At 39.1% G+C, this 25,944-nt stretch overlaps 1 protein-coding gene across 1 annotated transcript in view; it reads left to right on the forward strand.

The window, feature by feature from the left end:
- The window catches only part of CNTNAP2 (contactin associated protein like 2), a 432,568-nt gene that overhangs the window by 104,855 nt on the left and 301,769 nt on the right, over positions 1-25,944 (forward strand). Inside the window, exon 5 of the mRNA XM_026033686.1 lies at positions 19,864-19,983. Coding sequence (XP_025889471.1) covers positions 19,864-19,983 — 120 coding nt within the window. The remainder of the gene's footprint in view (positions 1-19,863; positions 19,984-25,944) is intronic.

Here is a 25,944-nt window from a genome sequence, read left to right on the forward strand (position 1 = left end):
TAGCTTTGTTATATCAGCTACATTTTAATCCCTGACTAATTAACATTCATAGCCTACCTATGGCTGCCCTGCCATGCTGTATTCTTAGAGCTATATTTTTTCAGCATTTCTTGCCAGACGGCTGCTGGATCCACTGAGAACAGGAGCTCGCTTCCCTCCTTACTTCTCCCCAGCTCTATCCCACTCTTCTGTTAACACCGCTCTGCTGCACCCTGCGTGACTTACACAGCTGCCTTTAGCTTCCTAGATCCTTCCTGCTCACATAATTTACAAGTATATATATTAGGGTAAATACTAATAATTCGAGTGTCTCTGAGTTGTTTAATATTTAGTTCAATGCATGCTTTCTCTGTAATCCGCATGTAAGAAAAACATGGGAAGGGACTTATTGACAGGCTTGATTAAACTATGACCCGTCCATCTACTACCTCCTGTACAACCTTTGATAGATTTAGATGAAATCTAGATGCATTTTTAGCAATGTAGAAACAATTTGACTATATTTGCCTTCTCTTTATGATTTCCAATAGCAGAAGTTAAAATGTAAATTTTAACTGTAAAGTTACTTTAAATGTAAAATTAAAATTTACATTTAAAAAGTCAATCTTAATTCTATCCATATTTATTCACATGGAACTCGAGTTCAACTCTTCTTACATTTCATTGTACATTACATTGTCTTTATTTTTACAGGTGTACAACCCCTTTTCCTTCGAGAATAATTTACTGAAAAGGGCTTGACTGTAAATCTTCAGTTGATCCATAGAAGGGACTAACCTCCAGTTCCCAGTTCTTTGTCTGTCAGCTCTGTAAAAGCCAAGGCAAAAAGTTCAGTACTTTTATCACTACACAAGGAAAATGTAGGTAGAATCAGAATATACAGAGAACACTCATATTTTCTTGAAATGGTGGATCCATTACATATCACTGGAAGTCTAATGAGCATTGATATTTCTTTTTCCAACAATATGTACTTCTTCCTGAAAATGTAGTATTGCTTTAATAGTGAGTTTAATAGGATCTAGAAACAAATTCTGGGTAAGAAATATTAACACAAAACATTATATAAGCTGTGTACGGATAGTGAGTTAATTTCAACTCCTGAGTATGATTATTGCTAAAATGCAGAAGTAACAAGTAATAAGAAAAGCGAATGTAATCTGCACTGTTGGATAATTTAACCTTTAGGAAGATCTTTACCGATTAGCTGTTAACAATGGTGATTCTTGTGCTTCCATAAATGAGGAAACATCTGAAACATTGGACCTTCTACTTCTAACACAAGTTAAGACGGGATGCTGTAGTCATGATTTTTCTTTGTCAGCAATTCAGTATGTATTTTTATAGCAAAAGACCAAATCTATAATTTGTCAAAAATACATTTTGAACTGTATAATAGAAAAAGAGAAGCACTGTAAAGATATATAGTCATCATGAACAAGCAAAATGTGTTTTTCCTCTTCAGTAAAAACTGGAGTTCAGTGAACAACATGACTATTTCCTATGATCTCAAACTTGCTAAAAAAATAGATTTTTATAGAAAAAGGCACTTAATGTCTCATAGTTTTGCAGTGCATATTTTGTATTATTCGAGCAGCAAACAGATCTCTTTAACAAAAAGTCACAAAAATAAGAAAATAATTATATGAAAGTTTGTTTTTTCTTGCTGTTTAATAAAGGGAAAGGAAAAAAAAATGAGTAAAGAACAGAAGAGATCTTTTATTTAAAGTGTTGTCTAGTGAGATTAGTAACATGCCATGCTGTGGCCTATTTTACTTCCTTAGCCAAATCTTAAGAGAAACAGGCCAGACACTTCACGAATAATGAGGCTGTTCAGATTCTCACGGATCAGGTTTTTTAGCTGGGAACACACAAATACCCTAGTTATCCTCAGGAGAATGTTCACAGGCAGTTTGGATATTCTCCAGGCAGAATAGTCATCACTAGAAAATCAGAATATGGACATTCCCCTACAACTTCCAGTGTGGCAGAATTCACCTTGTTAGACATAGCAAAGCCTCTCTTTAAGAAAACTTAAAGATATTTAAGTATTTTTCATTTAGTGTGTTGCACTTGTTGGTGATGAACTCTCAGTGTAGAGTGATTAACTCTCTACTCAGTCCACTTCGGGGATGGTGGAACTGGGGACAGTTGTAACAGTGAGAATGGGGTTGCCCTGCTCGTCCCTGCTTTGCAGCCCAGCCCAGCTCCTGCTGCCCCCTGACTAGGAAGAGCTCATACTCAAATGGCCAGAGATTACAAAGAGTGCTCCAGGAGGAGGAAGAGAAGAGATTTCCTTGGAGTAGCGTGCGTGTGTCCTCTTTAATTCTAGTTTAGCAATCGGATTAGATTTCAGAGGAGTGGAAGGCGCATGATGTTGTAGATGCTACTTAGGAATGACGTTGTACAGCACAGCCTTACAGCGCTGCTTCCTCTGCAAAGAATGTGCCTGGATGCTGCAGTAAATTGTGTTGTGCCACATGGATATTAGGCTCTCAGAAGGGTGCCACAAGTGAACAATCCTGGCTCCTCATCGTCAGCCCAGGCCATATCCAAACAGCGTTGGTTTGTATCTCGCTATAGCTTGCCACTTCTCATGCTCCATAATATCAAATAAGCATTGTCCTGAGATTCGTCTGCACCAAATCCATTTCCTTCACTGAAAATACTTAGAGGGTATTTGTTTAAGGATCTTTTATCCTTGGATCACGTTTTGGATAACTTAACTATTTCAAAAATAATGAGATATATTGGTTTATCCAAGACTATGGGCTTGGATTTATTGGTTATGCAAGACTACAGACCAGATTTTCAGGTCGGATCACAGGGCATAAGACCTTGTTACGAGGCTCTAGGAGGTTCAGATGACCATTGGCCAGGACGAGCAACTCTACAGCTCTCTCATATTCCTTGCCTGGAGAAATCAGCTGCGGAAGAGAAGCAGAGATCAGCCTCCACATCAGTGAGATTTCTACCTTCTCTACTGACATTGGACTTTTGGCAATATACTTAAAACCAATCACATTAGCAATTGCTTTTTTCTGTAAGAGTAGGTAAGCCTTCCAAAGTGCAGATGATTGAAACTCCTAATGCATTTTGCATAGTTCACTGAATAGTCAGTGATGGGGAATGACTTTTCTTTTCCACCAGACAAGACTCCATTTGAACCAATAACCAGGAGCAGAAATGAAAGACTCTGCAATCCGCCATGAAACCTTCCATTCAGCCCTATTCTCATTATTTGTGGAAAACTTATTAACTTCTGTGGCAGTTTTATTAGAGTCAGGCTAATAAAATTTAGCCCTGTCAGCACTGAACCTGGTTTTATAAAGAAAAGGAGATCTTTATTAAAACACCAATTAAAATCTATTTTGAGCAAGTAAATTAAAACTGTGCTTCCCTGTTCTTTCTGTAGTTCTCTGTTCCTTTTACTTGGGTACTGGCATAATAAAGATTGAACCTGGTAAATTTGTATTTTGTGAAACTTCATAGGTTGAGTGAAGATATGTCTGTGTGGCTGGAGGTGTAGAGAAAACAGTTTCTGTTTGAGAATGATGTAGAGGGTCAAAGATATGACAAAGCGCTTTCTAATTAAGTTGCTTATACAACATAAATTACCTAAGATATACATCTCTGACTTTTATATTTCTCTTGGTAACATGTTAGTTTTTCTCTTGTTTTTCTTTAGCCTTTGTATGTTCACACAGCTCCTTACAAGTTTTAGAAGATCACTCAATGCAATTACCTTTTCTCAGTAATTATATTACTCTAACAAAAAAACAATGTTACATCCAAGTTTTCATTTATTATGTAAAATATGTAGTAAAATATTTAGGAAAGATTGGTACTTTATGCATTACCAGGATAAAAGGTAAATTATGGCCATTTTTAAGATGATTGTTTAATAGAGATGACTTAATGTAATTAAAGGAGGAAATGCCCAGTATGTCAGGGTTATGCAACCAGTACTGATAATAAGGACACTATTGATTCTTGAAACTTAATTTTGTAAATTCCTAGTCGTTAAATCAGAAGATACAAAAACAAACAAAATCATGATATATTAATTTTTAAAATAGTTAATAAATTGTTATTTTTACAACTTTGCTAGTTTAAGCTAGGACAATGTACACATCATATCAGTGTAGATTTACTACTGTGTTCCCAGCCTATTCAACCCCTCAGTCCAAAATAAACTCTACTTTTAGCATTTAAATATAGTCTTGGCCCTGGATGAGAGTAAACTGAATCCTTTTTGCATCATCTTCCTGAGCTAGAGCATATTTCATGTATGACTTTCTCCATTGAAAAGGTATAGAGGTGCCATAAATACCTTTGTGTTCAGAGACCGTCTTAAAGAAGACTTTCTTGTGAAATAATATTCTTGTCAAAAGACAGGAAGCGCTCCATCTGTTAAATCATTTCAGATGGAAGAAACAATCTAATCATGAGTGTCCTGTCTTTTCAGAGGACTTGTCGCTCGACAGACTCCCCCACATTTCTCCAGGGAGAATTTGAGTGCAGAGTGGTAACAAACTATCACCTTAACATTTCTGAACATTTGATAGGGAAATTTGATGTTTCAATCAGCATCATCTTGGATGAACAAATCTTGAAGGGACAAAATTGGGCCTCCTGCAAAAAGCATCATCTCTGCTTTCTTACCAGAATCTTTTTAAGAGACCCATGTACCTAGAAGCACCTGATTTTAGTGAAATTCAGCACAGGTTCAGCTCTTTATTTAAATAAATAATTTACGCAGGTCTGCCATCCAAGTCTTGCCCAGAAATCCCAGTAAGAACCCCAGTAGCCTCTAGCCTGGTCTACACCTGAAGAGCAAGCAAAGCTCTGGACCAGCCCTTGTAACAAACAGCTGCCTTTTAAGGCAGGAGAGGCTGCTTTACAAGGCCCGTTAACCCTTTTCATTGCAGATGGGGGAATGAGGAAAATAAGCCAGAGACTCAGGGTAGGTACTGGAAATCTCTGCAGCTGGATTTTGAAAAGAGGTAGTTAGCATCTGTGGAAGGAGAAGGTTGGAGCCCAGGTGCCTGGGGTGATTGGCCTCAGGTGTGGTAATGGGGCCATGTATCTGCAGCACCTGTGTGGGGCTAAGGTAGCTCAGGAGTTATGTTAAGTCTTCAGTTGGTCACTGAGTGGAGGAATTGAGTTTGGAGAAGTGAGAGTAGCTTTGAGGTGGGTGCTGGTGTGGGGGAAGTTGCAAGTGTGGAAGGTATTAATACACTTAGTGTGGGGAGAGCAGGTGGTGAGGGGTGGGTTGCTCCTGTAGTGGATCCTCTGTTGTCACCAAGGGATAAGGCAAGTGGGAGTAGGTTGTGCTGTGCTGAAGCTCTGCACAGTGTGTATGAGTGTCTGAGCATGCTGATCCTGGAGGAGTAAAGGGAAAGGAAGCCAAGGAAATTCCCTGGTTACCCAGGAAGAGGCTTTGACTCTTTCTCACCTCACAACATTGGCATCTAGGGGTTTTTTTTCCACCTTGCTGTTGCTCTGTATCTGAACTGACCACATGCTATGTGGAAGTTTAGTATGTGCTCTCTGAAAGTTTGTTATATTATTTTTTCCTCTCTCCTTACTGTTGAAAACAGGTTCTTGGAGCTCTTCTTACAAAGAAATTTACTGTTTGGTTTATAGTTTATTAAAAGGATCATGTAGTAAATATACTTGCTTCTTGCAAAGGAAATGTGATGCTAGTGTCTTCATTTCCTAATGTTTACTATCATGTTCTTAAGGGATTTAACATAAAGTATTTCTTGTTGTGCTCTGAATGCAGGCCATTATTATTGGTTGTTTCTAATATGTTATTTACTCTAGTGTACAGCTTAGTTGGGGGCGGGTGGTGGAGGTGCTTGTTTGGTTCAGTCTAGGTTTTCACAGAGCTTGTCACAGGGCACTCCTAAGCCCCGTGCAGACATACTGTTGAGCAGCATCTGCAAGATGTGAAAAACAAAGCTTTAAAGTTAATTAACTCATTTTTATGTATTTTAGTCTAGAGGTAAGAGGAGTGTCGTGGTTTTGCTTTTTGGTATTCCAGTATTTATTTTAAAAACTGGTGTGTTGTTTGTTTCACTGCTGGAAGCTGGAGATAAATAGTTAGTTGGCTGCTGTAAATGGATTGTCAGCTAAGTGGAGAGCTGCTTGGCACTGGGTGGTTATGAAATGCAGGTGGTGTAATAAATTTGAAGCAACTTCCATATTTATTGAGGGTGAATGGAATCAGTGTTGGGGACAGGGAAGGCTGTAGCTCCAAAAGGAGTGATAGGATCAGGGCTGCTTAGCTCAGGTTAAGCTGAGAAAATAAACATGAGGATGCAACATGGAATAGGAGTCAGCAATGAGCAGTAGTCATGCTGGAGTTAAGGGTCAGCTGGAAGTGATGGAGCCTCTGTACTGGATGAGATTGAGAGAGAGAGAGGGAGGACCAGAACTGGGCTTTGGGTCTTAGCCCTGTGTACTGCTGGGCTGCTTATCCATAACTTTAAAATAGTATTGTGTGTCATGAGTTTTTAAGCAAAATTCCTGTTAGGTGGAGGAGAAATACACTTGGGATCCAGTTCAGTAAGAGTCTGAAGCCAGTGTTTAATTTGCAGTACTTTCACAGTCCCTTAACTTAGTGGCCTAGTTTACATGCTTAAATCTAAGCAAAGAACATGCCGGAGCTGTGGCCTGCGCCTGGCGAAGCAGAGGTATTAACGAGTGTGGCTTGTGCAGCTATAACCTGTGTTCTCTTGTTATGCAGGATGCACAAACAAATAGTATTTCCAGGGGACGTTTAAAAGCCACTATGTAATTATGAATAGATAACTTTAGAACAACTCATGTATGCTGTAAAATCCTCGTCAGAATTAATCTTAGCCTTAAAAAGGGCTGTGTGTGTGCAGACTTCAAAATTAATTAGCTTTTTCTTAAACTTTTCCATTAAAACAATCTAACTTATTACTTACTTCACTGTTAAAACACTTTAATTGAAAAAAGCATTAAGGTGCTGATATTAAAATCCCACTGGCAGCCGTTAAAAAGAAAATACATTTTGAAGTCACTGTAATTCTGGCTTTCTTGGTCATGTGAGAGAATGAAGTTAATACAAAGATCAACTTTAAAGATACCTCAGTGGTCTAAATAATGAGAACTTCTGCAGAGTGTTTACCTTTCTGCCTATAGCTTTTTTTTTTTTTTAAAGGAGCTTAAAATTCAAATTAGGGGAAGAAAAGTTTATTTTATTTGTTTTTCTCTCTTTGAAAAGATGGTTGCTGTTAAAATGACTTATCTGTTGGTACATACTGTTCAACATGATTATATAATTTTTGTACCCTTCTTTTATAAGTGCAGAATGATTTGATAAATTCTTCTTTTCTAATAAATTTGGTCATACGTGGGAGGCAGTATATTCAATCTGATAGGACTGTGGAATAAGAGTTATCATACTGAGATTCAGCCTTTGTGTTGGCATTTCCAAATCATGTAATTTCTGGGCAAATAATTTCTCTTTCTGTTTTTTTTCTCCTTATTTGTACAGTGGAAATAATGATGCTCTTAAGTGCTTTTAGACTTATGAACAACATATAAAAGCAGAAGAGCTATTTGAGGGGAGCAAAAAAAAAACTTTCAAAACTGATCACTGTTCATACTAAAAACTTAATGAAAACAGTTGATGGATGTTTAAAACAGACTTTCATTTATCAGTTACCAAACTGGTAACATGTTAAATGTTGTTGAGCTGGTGTTTAATGAACCCACTTTGAAAATGCAAATTATTCAATAAAATTAGGAAATCAGTACTACCCCTGCTTGCCCCCAGTAAAACGCCCAATTTTTACTGTAAAGGAAGTGATCTTTCAAAAGAGAAGTTGGCTGCCACCGTCTTACTGCTATAATAGGGTTGGTTTTGTGTGGTCTAGCTGTTACAAATCCATAAGATATTTCTGTTGCAGATAGAGGTACAAACTAAGGAGCAAAAGGAACAAAGGTCATTTCAGACCTTTGTGGTGTTCCGTGTGACTGGAGAAGAGGGGTATAACAGGGACCTGGCAAGACCTTGGCTTTCATCTGTGGTGTTATCTTAAACAATCACCTCTTTTTCCACCTCTGAGTGTGATGAGACCACCAGCCAACTTAAGGTGTTGAAGAAACTCCATGCTGTCATTGGAGCCTGTCATCCCTTCTGGAACATTCAAAATTATATAGACCAATTCAGACTTTCTTCTAGGGTGGAGAGCAGACAACTGAACCTAGCTTCTGGAATAAGCAACTTGGGGTGGAGCCCCAGTGGTTACTCTTAAGCAGATTTTTTTTCCTGCGGCGTGCTGGTAACTTGATTAGAGCTAATCCCTTGGTTAGGCTTGGTGGTTTCTTGTCTGGCAATCTGCACTATGCAAGGATTAGTTGCACTTGGTGCCCAGCAGGCAAAGCTGTGGCTAACGCCCTGGTCCTCTCCTAACTGGAGGAAGGACTGGTCATCTCTCCTGGGACCTGCCAGAAGATTTGGTAAGACTGGAATCTTCTCACAAAGTTTGGAGCTTCCTCACAATGAACCACAAAATTTGTTATTTGATTCCTTGCCCTTCCCCTTGTGTGTGGAGGGGAGAGTGTACAAAGATGAAGAGCTGAATCCATTGACCCATCTGTCTACTGCTTTTTAAATGACTCTAACTCTTGTTGACGTGCTTTTTTTTAAATGAGTCACATCTAGTATTCTTTTCTTGTGACTTCAGCTGTGGCAAAAGCATTACATTATGAAAGTAAATGGAGAAGAAAGATGAAAAGAATTTAAAAAGAAGGACAAAATATGTTTTTTTTTTTTTGAAAGGAAAAAAGCATGGAGAGGAGTAGCAGTTTAAGTGTTTCTCTTCAGTCTTTCTACTTTCATATATATTGAACATCTCTGCAAGGAAGGCAGTAAGTTGAGGTAAAAGACAAAATTGGGGCACAAACGGTAGCAAGGGCGGGGGAAGATCCTGTACATCTTTTTTTTCCAAATTGATATAACAATATAGTTTAATTGGTGCTAACACCAGGAAGGGGAGGGAGAAGGAAATTAAGTGGAGACTTAGCGGCCTGTTATGTATACTTAGGGCAAAATTTGATGAATCAAATGGGTAATCACAACGCATATGTCCTACCTCCCATACAACTCATCTGAAATGATGTACTAAGGAAGCAGTGGAACATGTGATGTTTAACTTGGAGAAGAAGACTCACTATTATAATAGATGTGTGGCTTCGGTAGCAAATAACCATAGAAAATAATTAGTTTGTGTGTAGAATGTGTATTTTAAATGTGTTGAGCCTTTTGATACAGCTTGTGTTTTTTGTTTGTGGGGATTTTTGAACCATCCATTGTTTTCATTTTCCCATTTTCTTAAGCCTGTTTATAGTGGAAACTTAGGGCAGCTTTACAAGTCTTCCTTGGTGATTAAGCATTTCTGTGGACCCTTCTAAATCAGAGCAAGAGCTGTGGTGCTTTTGGACATTTGTGTGTCTTTATTTAATTTATACTCCTTCCCTATGTATTTTAATTTAAATGAGGCAAACCAGGAGCAGGACCAAAATCCACTAACAGGAATAGGTGGTGTTTGGTATCAGTCATGCTTTGTAACAGTAGCTTTAAAATTTGACCTTGGGTTATAGATAGCTATGAATTTCCAACCTAGAGATGTCTTTTTGGCAGAAGCAATGGTGAGGTGACAGGTGGAAAGCAGTCAAGCTCCTCAAATATGTTTGTGAGGCCTGGGTAATCCTTTAGATGTATTTGCGTTTAGCTAACACGACTGCAACGTGTAAGACATGAGTGTTTCCTAAATAGAGTTTGTGCTCATATTAGGAGTACTTAAATGTGTTGACTTAAGGCTATTGCCTTGTTTGTAGTTCTCAGTAGAAGGGTCAACTGTACTTCTCACTTATTTTACTAGAACCAAGTTATTTCTTTAGTCTTACTGCAAACTTTTAAGTACATTTACTCCTGTGTAGCTGTTGCATTAACTTACTTAGCACCTCATTTCCTTAATCATCTGTTTAGGAGAGTTTAGGTTACATAGAGTAACCACAGTTACAGAAGCTGTTTTATATGGGCATATTTTCAGTATGCCTATAATTTTTAGGTTCAGAAAGTGTTGATAATTGGTGTTTTCTTGGTATTTTACAATGTACAATTTCATACTTCTTTTCTGGTTGACTTATCTGCCACAGCTACTCCAAGACACTACAGAAGTCACATTGTTCTTCATGCTAAGGCTACCAGGGCTCTACAGGCTTCTCTGTTCCAGTGTAAAAGTTCAGAATTTCAGATATGAATATGATTCTCTCAGCGTCACTCTTGTTCTTGATATTTCCAAGATTCTGCCTTTGTGTCTATCAACTTCAGCAGTTTGTTTCCTCTCCTTTTAAGTTTTTATTTTCTAATTATGGACCTTTTTTTTTTCTTCCACCCACTTGGGTGGGATGATCGCGAAACGATCATTTCCTGATCACTTGAGCTACTTGTCGGGCAGGATGTTACTGATCACAGAGAAGGGAGACGTTTCCTTTAGCAGCTTAGCTGAGTACAACTTGTATATTCAGGGCTTGGTGAGAAATTTAATGGCAGCAATAAATAAAATGAGGAAACTATTACAAGATGTAAATTCCTTATTCTGACCTATCATGCTACTGCAAGTGCGTATACTGTATATTTTTCCTATAGTCTTTTTCCCCACAGATGTTCTGTGCAGAAGCGGTGCCGCTATTGGCGGTCTCGGTGGAAGGGAGCGTGCCAGTCGACACAAGCCCCAAGGCCCCCAGCGAGGATGATGCTGACTTCACAGCTCATCCGTTATGTGAATGAGATGTGAAAATGATTCCCAGTAAGTTGCCAGGATACAGTCATCAGGATTCAGTCTTTTCCACTTGAATATAATGAAGAGAAAATATGAAGAAAGAGGAACACAGGCAGATGTCTCTGCTGATACATTTAAGTTGGTTTGAAAAGGTTGAGTTCTACCAGCATTGCTAGTTACTTTGTGACTAATTGAAAAGGATGATGCACATTGTTTGCAAATTATGTTGTTAGAGGACATTTTGGCTAAAGTAATATAAATGCTGGTAAGAATGCTTTTGTAATTTTTTTTTTGTAATGTTTTAGTTCTGTTCTGTAGGTGGATATGAGTGCTCAGCTCCTCTGGAAAGCCCATGGTTTATTAATTGTGTGTGGATCTATGTGGAGAGCAATGGTATGCCCTGTTGCACTTAATCTGCCATATGTGCGTAGCTGTAATCCAGCTTTAAAATGGTAGCGTGCCTTACATGGAGATATTGGGAATGACTTGCAGTTCTTCCTTTGAAATATTTGCATCTCCATTAGTGCTTATTTCAGCCATAGAGAACCGGGTTAAAATGCAATTTAAAAAAAATGCTTAGGTATCCTCAAGAGACTTAATTCTCCAAAGCACCTTGTTAAAAATTGGTATCTCAGTAGATTTCTCTGGTGTGATATCTATAGCCTGACACTGTAACAAGGATGCCTACCGCGTAATCTGTGGCTTCTGATTTGGAATTGCCACTAGATTTATTGCTTGAAAAACTCATCTTTGATTAGACTCTGTTTCATAGATTCCTTTTTCTTCCTTTCTCTCTTTCTTCCCCCACTTCCTCACCACAAAGAGAAGAACATGACTGGCAGAGAGCCAGATGCATCTTTGGTTTTGCTATACATGGGATTTTTTTTCCACCTATGTTCACAGGAAATTACAGTTTTCACCCACATAGCAATGGCAAAAACCATGTACTCCCTTTGTCATCCTAATTGCACCATCCTGCCTTCTCCCCATTGCCACTGCAACGCTAATGGTCTTGTTTGTCACTGACATAACTGAGCCTAGAGTCAACCTGACACAAATTTGGCAAGTTTCCACCCATCTTATTATTTTTGTTTTCTTTTTTTCTCTATATTTTAATTTCCTTTCTGTTTCTCCGGGGCATATTTGAATATTGTGCTAATAATGAGAGTCCTTTATAAGTTCATTAGCTCGCAGTGGGAGGGCGTGGGGGCCCTGTGGTGGCTGGGAGGGCCTCAGTCCCTGACTCGGGAGCGTGGAGTGCAGCGGCTCCGATGGCAGCGGTGGGAGGCCGCTGCTGCTCCACATGAGGAGCTTGACTGATGGATGCTTTTCCTTTTGTGGCAGTCAGTGCCACCTGGCCAGAAATGTTCATGAGTCCAAACATAATCGTGGTAATTCCTCCTCTTGGTTTACCTTGACCGTCCACTGCAGGAGAGGAGGGGGATAAAATCAAAAACGGTCTGTGAATAAACCCTTGTTGCTGACTTCCTTAGCTTGTTGGCCTCTAATGGGGAAAGGGAAAATACCGTTCTTGAGAATCAAAACAAATGATGTTGAACGAGTTGAGATTCCTGCAGAGCACTTGGTCTGTCAGAAAAGAGAGGGAGAAAGGTCCATGTGGAAGGGTTGGGGCAGCTCTAGAACAGGCTGCTCATGGAGGCTGTAGGATTTGTCAGGGGAGGTTCTGAACCAGAATGTGTCAGGAATGATACCGGGGTGTAGTGGGGCTTGCTGGGACAGAGGTGGATTAGATGGTCCTTGAGGTGCCTCCTGGTGATGTGATTCTGCTGTTGTATTACTTATAATTAGGAGAAAAAAAGATTATGCTTTACTTCCCTTGGTGTTGAGTGCTCCAAAAATACTTCAGACCTTCATGAACGCTGGAACATCTTGTAGAATGAGTAGACCTAGTTTGATGTGATAGCAGAACTATGCCCTCAAGATGATTTAAGTAGCTTTTTTCTTTTAATTTTAATAAAATAAACAAAAAATCCCCCTAATGGAGCTGGTGTTATAGGTGCTTATTAATGTCAGGGGTCACAGTGCAAAGAAGTCTTTTGCTCTCAGAATCTGTATATTTGAACTAACCAACAGCGAGAGTTAAGCAAGGGCTTTAGCACAGATTGCGTCCCAGGGTGTGCAGTTGCAGCCTAACTTCAAACTAAAAGTGTTAGGAGGTGCCAGGAGATGTGCTTGCTCATGCTTTTTGGACTGAAATGCCATGATTCAGCTTCTGGCTGGGGAGGTCACCATGTCTATGGCAGGGAGTCTCAGTTTTAGTTTTATTAAAACTATAAAAATGATCAGCTAAGGTAGCTACCACATATGCAGCATATACTAATGATCGTGTGCTGTGCACTGGGGACTTGTTTATAGAACTTTGCTCTCAAATTTCCTTAAGTGTGAGTTAAAATTCTTTAAAAGGGAGGTAAATCTTTTTTTTTAAAAAAAAAGATCAATATTTAATTGCATTGAAATTGCTTTTTTGTGAAAGTTGCATTTTTGCTAAAAGTAGCTTTTTTAGTAGTCTTCTACTACTACCTCTCATAACTTCTCTTTGGACCCTTCCTTATTTCCTGGCTTTCCTTGAATGTAAATCATTTGGCTGTAATGAAATCTAGCAAATTGCTGTGTTTCTTTAGAAATTTTAGGATTGCAGCAGATGCCCTTTCTATCCCAATAAGAACTGTGAATATTGGAGTGAATCCCTTATGCCCATCTTCCACACGTGAAACGGATGGGCTGCAGTGTCGCCTTCTGCCTGCTGCTCCTTGAGAAGCTGTCATGTTGCTTCCTGCACATGGACCTCGCTGTGGTTGCTGACACGTTCATGGGACAGTTTCCGAGTGCCTGTCATGGAGACCCAGCAAGTTGGTGTCGCCACCGGCGCGTCCCACTGGTGCTTCCCTGCCCTCCTGCGTCACAGTGAATGCAGAACAAGCGTGTCCTGCGGGCAGCCTCCTTGATTTGGAGCATGGGGTGATAAGCTATGAAGACTTATATAGCATATACATTAGAGGCTTATCTCTTATTTAAAATGTTTCTCCCTGTTCTTTGACTCATGATGGCAGCTTCATTCTGCATGGACATCTGAGCTGTCAGCGCCTGAAACTTGGCTCTGTGGCGTGAAGTGGGTTGCTTCTGGTTGAAGGTCTTCCTTGTCATGCAGAACCAGTCATCTCTGGAAGTTCTTTGGAGCTTAGTTTGAAAAGCTATTAGTGGTGCTGCAAGACACATTTATTTTAATTTTTCTTCTTTTATTTGCAGGGAGGGAATGTTTCAGCAACTATTTTAAAAGGATTTTTTAAATCAAGCACGATTTTTTTTAAGAAGGGTTTTTAGCTGCATGTAGGAACATGTTTTTTTTGATGTTTATGAACTAAAATTAAAAGTAAGCCAAAATTGCAAGAAAATCCAAATGTCCCTTTTACCTTAGCACCTGTTATGCAGATTTTTAATTTTTTTTCTTGGTTTTCTAGAGTTCTGATGCTCTTTTTAAGTGGGTGTGCCCGTACTTGGTGCAAATACGTTGAAGTCTCCTAGACTGACCTGCAACATGTAGCACTGCACGTGTACCTCATTGTGGTGGTGGTGGGTTTCCTTCTGTCCCTCTTCTCTTTAGTTTCTGACTCCAAAGTTTAGTTCAGATTTCAGCTCTCATAGTGCAGTGTGCTTAGTGCTTCTCTAAGCTGATAGCCTAGAAAGGTGGAATCTGGATAACCTGGCCATGTTCAGCACTAATTTTCAACCACGTCTGCTTTGCCACCAGCAACGGATAAGGCAGGACATCATTTTCACCTGGTAGCTTGGCAAAAGTTTCTTCTGAAGCCATTTTTGGCTCCAGATAATTACAGCCATACTAAGTTACTGCTTTGTTAAGGAATACAGTCTGTTAAGGAATACAACAAAACTGCTGTGACGGGTGTTTTGGGGAGTACCACGGGAGTATGTATCAATACAGTGTAAGCAATACTTGTGTCTCGCTATCGTATCCAATATGTGTTGACACTTGTTTTTGACTACTTCTGCAACACTTATGTACTCATTCTCATGTAACTACAACTGGAAACTCTATTTTAAAATTTACTTAACTTGGCCCTTATTAAGGGTTGTAAGGATAGAGTTCCAAATTATGTTTTTTCATACCCAAACTCTAAACATCACTGGCCCTAAGAATAGTTGACCCTTGCAGTGATTCTCTGTTGTTTCTTCCCTGCCCAACTCTAGTTGATAGTAAAAACAAACTGGGAGAACCAATTGGCAGTTCGCAGCTTCACGTGTTTTTAAGGGGAAGGTTATCTTATAAGTGATGTATTAATATCGGGCACCCTGTTTAGGACTCGGAAGAGTTTTGTTTTCCAGTACGTAACTTGCTTTGTGCCCTGATGAGATTTCTGTTTTGCTTAATCTACAATAGAAATTCTCTGGTGCAGTTTCTCCACCACCGTAGCTATAGGGTGAGTGAGAGTGGGATAGATTTGTTGTGGTACGGAGCAGAGAGAGACTTCTGTTGGCTGAACAGAAACCAGCAGTAGATAAAAATGTGTATTTTTTTAACACTTGCATTTTCCATTCTGCAGTTCTTCTGACAATATATTGTAATAAAGCAAAGGAACTCATTCCTCTTTTATATATATATTTATATATATATATAAAAATATAAGGGTTTGGTAGGATGTGAACAGGCAAAGCAGTTTTTCCTTATGAATTCTGGAAGTGTTGGATTGTGGCTTGATAACAGGGAATTGGGCAAACCCACCTGTAGCAGAAGCGGTTGGTGGGATCTTTTTATACAGTGGGCTGTCTTGGCAAATATCTTGCAATCTTGTTATTAGCACAGTAAGAAATATGCAGTCTGTGGTGTAGTGGTGTAGTCTCTTTACATTGTGGTCTCTCTACATTGTGGTGTAGTCTCTTTACTACCATATTGCCTAAACGTAATTACATTTGTTATCAAAGATTTGGCTGTGACTGCCAACAAGATAATTTTGTGAATATATTCATTTGGAAGGATGCATCCTAAGAAATCTCGGAAGAGGCTTGGGACATGAACTTAATGTTTAGATAGTAATGGTAACTCAAGTATTTTGAGAATTTTGGCTGTCCTGATTAAAAATGGAACAGAGAAGTAGTCTAACGAAGAATGATGATGACAATAATAATAAAAATGGTTTCTGTAAACAGTGTTCAAGTTGTGGAGTTGCTAGGTTATCGGGAGTAATACCAGTCAAAGAATTTGCAAGTGTGATTAATTTCTATGACTGCAGGTATTTCACTTCATTATTCTCCTGTTTTTCTAATAAGTTACTCCCCTCCCTTCTTTACCTTTTTGTTTTCCATCCTCTTTCAAGGGGATCAAGACTTGGATTTGTCCTACAAGATAATATTAAGCACCTCACTGACCATTTAGTTTTTTCTAAGGTATACTTAGGTATTCTTAGGTATTTTTCTGGTTAAAGTCATGGAGTTTATGGAGATGATGGACTTTATGGATCTGATGCATTTCCTGCTTTTGTCACTTTTGCTTCCCTTTTCTTCATTCCATGAATTTATATGGATCTATGCCATTCTTATGCTGCTGTAAAACCAAGACTTAACTCTTGCATTAGTAGTGCTTTCAGGGAGTTTATCCCCTGAGGCTGTTACTTTCAATGAAAAAAGACATTTTGAGTATGCTAACATTCGTAGCATCAGCCTGATGATTTATAATGAATTTGCTACTTAAGAAAGCTATTTTTTCAGCCTTGAAATAAAAGCTGTACTCTTACATAGCATTGGGAAAGCTGTCATTTGCCAAGGTGCTATGGAAGCTCGTGTAGGGTGACCGGGTTGCTAAATCCTTCTTGTCATTCGGTTATTCTGCTTTCTAAAGATCTCTCTCCACCTGGCACTGCTAACTCTCTTTTGATCTTTACTTGACTTGCCTAGAAAAACAAAAACAGGCTTAAGAGCATCTGCTGCCCTCAATGAGCACACAGCAATTGAAACACAGGCTGAGCTGACTGCTTCTGACTTCCAGCTAACAACTGAGAGTTGGAAAAAGCTCTTCTGTAAATTGGTTTTCTGAACCACTTGGTTTTCCTGAATTCTTTAAAAAAGAGAAACCTGAAACTAGGAAATAAATGTTGTCTTCTCTATCCACCAATGCCTCCCTGCAGTCCAGGGAACTGCCTCCTCGGGAAAGGATGAAGATGGAACTCATGGGGAAAACGCTACAGTGCAAGTGACGCCAGCCTCTGTGGTGATGCAGCTTTCTTCTTGTTGTATTTATTTCCTTCTTACTCTGCTTTGCTCGGCCCCTTAACTTTTCTCGCGAGGGAGACTTGACTCGTCAAGCTGTGGTGAGGGCCCCGCTGGGCGGCCGTGGCCTGCAAAGCACTGAATGCATGAAAATGCCTGGACTTTCTGCCCAGACTCCTGCAGTTAAAGCAGCTTTGAGTTTCACTCCAGAAGTTGAAATGAGGCACTCTTTGGGTATTTCTTTCCACATTAGAACATGGTCAAGGCCTTTCAAATTTTAGCGTGAAATGGATTTAGTGGTCTTGGTTTGATCTGTATTATTTGGGTAACTGAACTTAAAAAAGGCTGTACCATCACTTTGATGCTCTTATTCTCCTATTTTTGATTCCTTTCTTCTGTACTTTTTACCTGACCCTCAGAACTTGGATTCTGTTCTGTCCTATTGAGGTTTTCATCTCATGTCTCTCACTGGCAGTACTTGACATGGTGCGAATGAGTGTGACATCCTTAGGTTTCAAGTGTGGAGGATTGATTGGTTTATATTTTCTGTCCTTATCCTCTGCCCCTTGTGTGTGTGTGTGTGTGGTTTTTTGTTGTTTTTTTTTGTTGTTGTTGTTTTGTTTTGTTTTTTTTGTTTTTGTCCTCCCACCCCCCCTTGTTTCTCTTGGGTATAAAACAAGCATTTCTTTTAATGTATTTTAATTTATTTTATAGCACCTGGATATCGTATGTTAGAAACTGGCTGGACAGCAAGGCAATGAGTTTTGTCCTCGTTCTGAAAGGTTTTGGAGCTTAGTATTATTCTGAATAAGAACACATGCATACGTTAGGAATATTTACGATGTATTTGAACCATGTACCAAGAAAACAAAAGCGCGTTTCTGGCATTGTAATTCCATGGGCCTGAAAAGCCCGAGCTATTGACTGTTTGCCGTCTTTGTATCGTGTCTTGCTCTTGCCCTTCATCCAAGTTGCCCTGTGTGCTTAGGGCTTGTAACTTCTGTTGCATTTGTTAGTGGCTTCCCTTTGCTCTCTGAGTTCAATGCAGAAGTGTTTTTCAGTCATCAAGGCTCTCCATACATCAGAATATGATTGTTTGCTGTTCCCTATTACTTAGTGAACAGCTGTTTTATCGGTAGGCCTTTGTCACTTATACCTTAGATTTTGTTGCTATATTGCTGTTAGGTAACTGGTATGCTGCAGTTGCTTGTGCCAGTCTGCCCTTTTCAGTTTATTCAGTTTATTCAGTTTATTCAGTTTATTCAGTTTATTCAGTTTATTCAGTTTTCAGATTGCATGTAGAGAAGTTTTTCAGAGGAAAACTGGTTACCTCTTCCAGCAATACTTTGCAGCTGAAAATCTGCATGAAGTGCCCAGAAACAGGCCGAGAGTCTACTTGGACTCCTGAGATCGGGATACACAGATCTCAGTTTGGGGCTCAAGTCAGGGAAATGGTTTGGAATATTTTTGATTTGAATTAAAGTGTCTGCTTGTATAAAATTGATTTTGGACCCATAATGATCAAGTAAAACTTCCCATAAAACAAATACTTCTCAGTAGCACAAAGAGCTTCTCTTTGCACCCATGCTCCTTGTTTTGGTCTCATATTCTTGCCAAATTAGGGCAGAGGATCCTTTCTTCCTGTGTCTTGATAGTTGGGGGAGGCCCTGAGGACGGTGGGCGGGAAGGAGCCTTTGGAAGGCTCCCTTGGCCGGAGCCCCGCAGCACAGCTCTTCCATATGGAGGCTTGAAATAAAGCCAGTCTGAGCCGGGAAAGCACTTGTATGAGAAGTGCCAACAGATTAGTTGAATTTGTAGAGTGGATATGAAGTCTGGTTGAACAGATATTTAATTTTTTTTAGCAATTGATTGATTCCAAACAAACAAAAAGCTGTACCATCTGGTCCTTGGACAACAGAGAGGCATTAGACATTATTAAAAATGTTGTGTTCATTTTTTTGTTCCAAATTCTAGAGAAAAGTAGTTATATAAATCACAGAATATTTAAGGGACCAGAAGGAACCTCTGGAGACAGCCTAGTCTAACCTCCAATTTTTTTTTTTAAGAATTGATATACCTCTTCTGTGAAAAACTTACCTGAATATAAATGTCTACATTGGAAAGTGTCTTGGCAATGCTTAGTCTGTTGGGACAACAATCAGTTGTGTAACCGTTCCCAAATGGGAAGCAGTATAGAGTGGTCTGCGTATTTATTTTTTGCTAAATCAATTATACTTAAACTTCCTCTAGTAAATATTGGAAATGCTCCATTTCCTGCTGGGGCAGAGTACCAGTTATGTAGCTACTTAATGGAGTAACTGCAGAGCTGTGCAGAGGACGAGTATTAACACGCAGTGAGAAATGTCACTCGGTTGAAACTTGATTTTTTTCTGAGCTGTAGCAAAACCAGAAAAGATCCCAAGTTTACTGAGAGAAAACTCAAAGGTTTTTGAACCTTCAAAAGTTGTTGTGAACCAAAGCTATTTCAGGCAAGGTTTGAAGTTACTCTTGAAAATGTCTGTGGGTTTTTATTTTTGTTGTTTACTTGTTTTGTTGGAATTGGCTTCTCATTCTGCCTTTCACATGTGAAAGTAATTGAAACTATATGCCTCAAGATTTCTCAATAACTTCTTCATCTTTTGGACAAGTAACATTTTCTCTGAATATCACTAGCATTGAAGTTGAGCCAAAGGTACAGTTCTTGATACAATATTGAATCCAATGTCAATATATTGTTGTTATGGATCCTCTGTTCCAGGATTTGAAGACCTTATTGCTGTGTCTTATTTTGTTCCAGCTATTTATGAACTCTCATGTGAAGCCTACAAACACTTGGGCAAAACTTCAAACAACTACTGGATAGATCCAGATGGCAGCGGGGCACTGGGACCTTTGAAAGTTTACTGCAACATGACAGGTAACTGGATTGTATTCACTGATTTGACTTAATTTCTTGAATGTAGTTGTGATGGGCGGAGGTGTTAATAATCTATATTTTTGGCAAAAGAAAAGTAGCTGCCAAATATTTTAATGAGAGAGTCTGTCAAAACTGCTATTGAGCATAATCTGGGAAAGGCAGGTGCTGATCTACCTGATAAAATCTAAGAAACAGTATTAACATAAATGGATTTTAATGTTAAAAGGCCTTTGAATCCACAGTGGGACATCAAAAAAATATGAACAGTCACCAAAGCTCTTGTATTTAAATATATTTGTAGAAAACTAGTTTGGTAATATCTGGCTCATGGAGTGCTTGCGAAGGCAGCCTTCTAGGAATGTCACAATTTTAGTAATATCTGGACAGAAACAACTTTCCCACACTGACCACAACAGGAAAAAAAATCATTTATGAGCAAAATATATATTATTAATTAATCTGTTTTCTCCTCTTTCTTTTAACTGGGATTAGAATGATTTATCTTACCTAACTTGTGAAACTGTAGAACTGCAATAAATTGCTTGGATTTCTTTTTAATTTCATCTGCTCTTAAGACTATTTTTGCATGGGTAATTTTCCATCTGGATATTCTTACAGAACGTACCTAATCTTAATCATCAGTGTTGCTATCCTAAAGTAGAAGAATATGATCAAGAAAAAAATGGTTTCCCACATCCCTCAGTTGGACTGTGTTTTGGACTATTAATACATGACACAGTCACTTCATTATTTTTCATATTTATTTTGGAGGGGTGATTCCAGAGATGTCTTTTTGGCTTGCCTAAAATGTCTGCAAGATACACTTCTACGCATTAGAAAGCAGGCACATGTCTGGTTAATCTGACATCAGGGTCTGCTGCAAGAAGATGCTATGGCAGGATGAAATAATAAATCTGCTTATGTAGACATCACAGTGCCTGAATCCTCTAGAACACTCCCTACATACAGAGAGTTATGTGGTTTTGCAACTGGGTGTAGACTTTATGCTCTATCTGACTTGGCTGGGACAGATTTAGACCCCTAAAATCCCCAAAGGGGTGCACAGGGAGCAGAGCAAGTGCTCCCAGCCTGGCAGCTTTGGGGAGAACAGGAGAACGCCACTGTTTAATATTGCCATTAAGTCTATGTCTGAATAATAAATATAGCTCTGGATGTGGAGCCTGATCTAAGCCTGATCCGGGAGCTACACCAATCTTTCCTGGACCAGAAAGGCAGGCCAGCAGTCTGTACTGAGGCACAGGTCTATAGGCAGTTTTTCACATGCGTGGATCCTTGCCCATTTAGGGCTTTTTAAATCATAACCAGCACCTTGAACTGTATCAGTAACTAATCAGGCCGGCACTTCAGGGAACAATGCCAGGAATTTGTGATATATTACAGCGATTTCTGCTATTCAAAAGAACTGCTGTGTTCAGCACTAGCTATAGCTTTTAGGTAGCCTTCAAGGGTAACTTGTAAAGTAAAAATATACTGCAGTAATGATGTTAGGCATGAAAGAGCATACCTTTTCAGGACCAGGGCATCAGTCATTCATTCTAAAACTAAATGCGCAGCAGAAGGTCATCGTAGCTTATTCAAAACTGGAAATTAAACAGTTAAGAAAATTAAAAGCAATGTTTTTTTTTTCTTCCTGATATTTCTTTTCTGCAACATAGTTTCTGGAATAGGTATGTGCATTATTTTTCTAGCCAGGGTAAGACAGACTATTTACTACTCATTCTTTTCTGTGATAGATCATATTGCAAATTGTATTGCAGGTAGATCTGTAGATCATATCCAAATGGAATTTTCTGTTTTAATGGTATTGCTGTCATCATCAACCCCTTGCTGCAAAAAAAGACGCTTTACGTCAATATGAATATAATTCTCTATTTAAAAATAAGAATGTGATAGAACTTTCTCCATTAAAATGCAAATGACTGCAAAAGTATGTGAAAATTGACAAGAAACAATTTTAATCTCCACTTCCAAAGGTGGAATGGCATTCTTATAGTTGTTATTCTCCTATACTTTAGCAAAATATTATTTATAATTCATCACCTATATACCTGTGAGGATAATTGGAGTGTAAGTACCTGTTCACTCCAATTGTTACGGTGTTTATCTTCTAATTACCAGTCATCTTATACGCTGAACATGTTGAGGCGGGGGGGGAGGGAAAGAAAAGAATATTTTTCAGTACAAAACTCATAACACCCTAAGCCCTGCTCTGAATTGATGTAAAATAGTATCAGTAGTGTAGGAACTGAAAAAGAGAATGGGGATTTACCTTGGTTTCTTGAGCAGTATATTTCCCTAGCACTCTAGTTTTGCTGTATCTCATAAGATGACAAAAGATACTATAACATATTGGAATAGTGTGAGAAATATCAAATAGCCAGAGTATCAAAAAATGTACAGTTTTATAGGCTTAATTCTGCATTTGAAAAGGAACTTAACAGAACTATTGTTTAACTGAACTGAAGTATGTTTTAATAGTGGGGTAGCTAAATAACCTACAGACCTAGCTACAGTGAATACAATGCAGAGGACAAAAAGCACTTGGTCCCTGTATATGGCAGGATACTCCTTCTCCTTTAATAGAGGCATCCTTAAATATTGACAACTGCACTTTCTCTGAGGTTCTGGCTTCTCTGAGAAACCCGTCTGGATGTTCACATCAATGCAGTATTCTGTTAAATAAGCATCTCTGCCTTAAAGCACCGCTTCAGATGCTCATAACTGCTTTATATATTCCTTGTTTCAGTTGGATAGAACTGGCAAGGAAAAGCAGCTTAGTGGCTGAAAGAGTAATGAATTTAATAGTTTGGCTACCGGGAAGAACAAGTCCACAAGAAGGTTGGGTTTATTAGCAAAGAAGGTCCCAGTTTTTCTGAAGACAAGATGGCTTTTCAGTTATGTCCTTGTATTGCACTTATTCCGCCATAGTATTACCTCCATCAGCTGGAGGATAAGCTGTGTGCTTATTTGTCTACCCACCTTTAGGAGGAGGGCTCATATTCTAAAAAGCTGTGGAGTTGTGTTTCTGGAAACTGGATCTCTGCCTCTTGAGCACAGTTTCACAAATTTCCTGGATTCACAGTTATGTCATCCTTTTATTTGGAGATTCTGTAGTCCGTGTGAGTGTGAGATCCTCGGTGTGTTAATGGTCTCCCTTTTAAAAGCTGGAGAGAGAATTACAATTTAGTAGGCAGCTGTCTGGGCATATATCTGGGTATAATTCATGTCAGTATCTTCAGTATGTCTTGATTTAGGAGACTGGCATGTGTCATGTTGATGAGGCCTGGTGTCCCGCATGTCCCTATGGTAGCCCAACAACTGCTCTCATTCCCAAGCTCTCCTTGGCTATTCAGGAATGCAGTAAAAGTCTGAACCACATGCATGCACGTGGACACACACATGCACTTGCAGAAGCTGTACATGGTGCCCACTAACTTCTGTATTTTGTACTGTCAAAGAAACCCCCCACCATACTCTCCTCCATGTGTTCTCTCGAGCAAGTCTTACATTTACAGTTCTAGGTTTCAAAAATGGAGGAACTGAGCACTACTTAAACTCTGTCCTCATAGTTTGATATTTCACACTTAAACATTTGTTACTGTTGTATTAACAAAATATTTCAAAAATTGTAATGCCTATTTAGAAACCTTCCAAATACTTAGCAAAAACTGCACATTTTAGGAAGTACTCATGGGAAATCGTTCTTAGAGACTGTTACGTGATATGCTCTGTAAAAACTGGACTGTAAAAATGAGACTGCACTTCATGTCAGCTCGGGTCTTGGCTCTGTAAGGGAGCTCTCCCAAAACTCTCACCTTTAGGCTGGATTCTTTCCTTATTATCCTGTATCACACGGATCCACAGTGCACTGTTATCCTCTGGATTGGGAGGATTCCACCAAAGTGAAAGCACCCATCTCAACAGCCAATTTTGGGCCCTTGCTGCTCTGCCTTGGCCGTCATTGTGACAAGAACTGGTGTTCCTTTGGGCTCTGGGCTCGACATTGGGAAGTTATAGACTTTCTTCTTTTGCTTCATGGTTTAAATTACTGATGCAAAGGAGAGCTGGAATGTTGCATAGCTATTCAATTAGGAGATATGCCAGTTAATTCTTTGTCTTGGTCCTGAAGTCATTTGCCTCTACGATCTGGCTTTTATTTCACTATCCAAATAGCTGCAGGCATAATTGCTCTGTTGGAAAGGTTCTTGCCCTGTCCACTTCCCTGAACAGTTCTTTGCCTGAAGCTGCATGTCTTCAAACGCTTTGAGAGATTATTATGCATATTCTTAGCTTGCCTCCTTTAGGTCAATTGCAGAGGGTCCTCTCTCTGCCCATGCGCGTGCGCGCGCTCTCTCTCTCTCTCTCTCTCTCTCTCTCTCTCTCCTTTTGCTAACACAAGTGGCACATGTAATAATTACTGCAGTGACTTTGTGAACAGTCATTAAGCAGTCGTAACTGTCGTATCCTATGATTTTTTTTCTGTCTCCTTGTGGTAAATAGTGGGTCACTGGAGTGCTTTTTATGATGACATATGTAGAAACATATGGCATGAATATAAATGTGCCATTCATCACGACATACTGATGAAAAGTGCCCCAACAGTGGTAAATGTTTAGTTCTGTAGCACTTATCTGTATAATTAGTTTCTAAGGTGAGGTGTCTTTCTTTAAAACTGATTTTCAGAATTTGAAGATATCGCAACTTCTTTATGCATACGTATATTCATTGTGTAGGAAATGTAGAATTTTGAGCGATTTAATCCTTATTTAGCAAAAAAGGCGCTCTCCCTCCTTTCCCACCTTGAGAAGACTTTCAGATTAAATAGAAGAGGGGAATAGTATTCTCTTTATCGTTAACTTAAATACAAAAGAGCTACAGTTGGCAATCAATAAGCAATTGGCAATAAGCATAACTTTGCTGTTGGACCGTGCTAAGTAGTTGTATGGTAATAGAAGTGCAGAGACCTTACCTGTGCAGTGTCATTGCAAAAAGTTTCCGCTACGAGTATTTGAAGACTTCCAGCTAATATGCAGTAGGAATAACAGTTTAAGTATATCAACTATGCCATACAAAGTGAAGTTTTGATTCTTAACTCATTTTTGTTTCATTTGTAAAGTTTTGTTTTGGATGTTTTATTAGTCTGTCAGGTTCTCTTGGAAATTAAAATGACATTTAAGGGGAAGAAAGAGGAACAAGTAATTAAGACAGCCTAAAACTGTTATTGTTCTGCTTGTATCCGAGCTTATTTCCTTGAAGATGAAACAAGATCTGAAGCAACAGAGACAGAAGAAAATGCTGGGACTAGAAATGCAGGTGTTCAAGCATTAAGCTGTTCAAGACGTTTAGTTTTGGCCCACTGACTGATCAAAGGGAAAAAGGCGTAACTGTAGGAAAAGAGAGATAGACTCCTCATCGCAGCTTCAGAGTGAATTCCCAGGGACCCGGTAGACACAACAATGTTTATGCCTTTCCTAAAGACGAAGACCAGATTTCCTCCACCTCCATTTCACTTTATTGATTGTAAGGGAGAGGGGAGAGAAACCCCTCCTTTTTTTTTTTTTTAATACAAGAAATGCCCTCTCAATCCTAGTTTTCTAAATGCATCTTTTTCTTTCACTTTTTGCTCTTTCATTATTGCTTTTAATTTATGATGAATTTAGCACTTTTGAGAATACGTTCTTTGCAGTGCTCAGCTGTTTCTTAACAGGCTTGTTAGTGCCTCTTGAGCAAGCCATATGCGGTGGTGCCTGCTGCTCATTACTAGCACTGTCCTGTCTGCTTGACAGACCGTGTGAGTAGGAAGCAAACCACCTAACTGTTCAGATAATGGTTTCTTTAAAACCAGAATCACTGTAACTAAAACTGCAAGATGGATTAATTTGAAGGAAATATGTTCAAAATGCTGTTAAAATGGCAAATGGTGAAGTAAGTTTATGTATT

This window comes from Nothoprocta perdicaria, unplaced genomic scaffold (genome assembly GCF_003342845.1).
Source record: "Nothoprocta perdicaria isolate Ctin4 unplaced genomic scaffold, notPer1 scaffold_131, whole genome shotgun sequence".
Taxonomy (NCBI): Eukaryota; Metazoa; Chordata; class Aves; order Tinamiformes; family Tinamidae; genus Nothoprocta; species Nothoprocta perdicaria.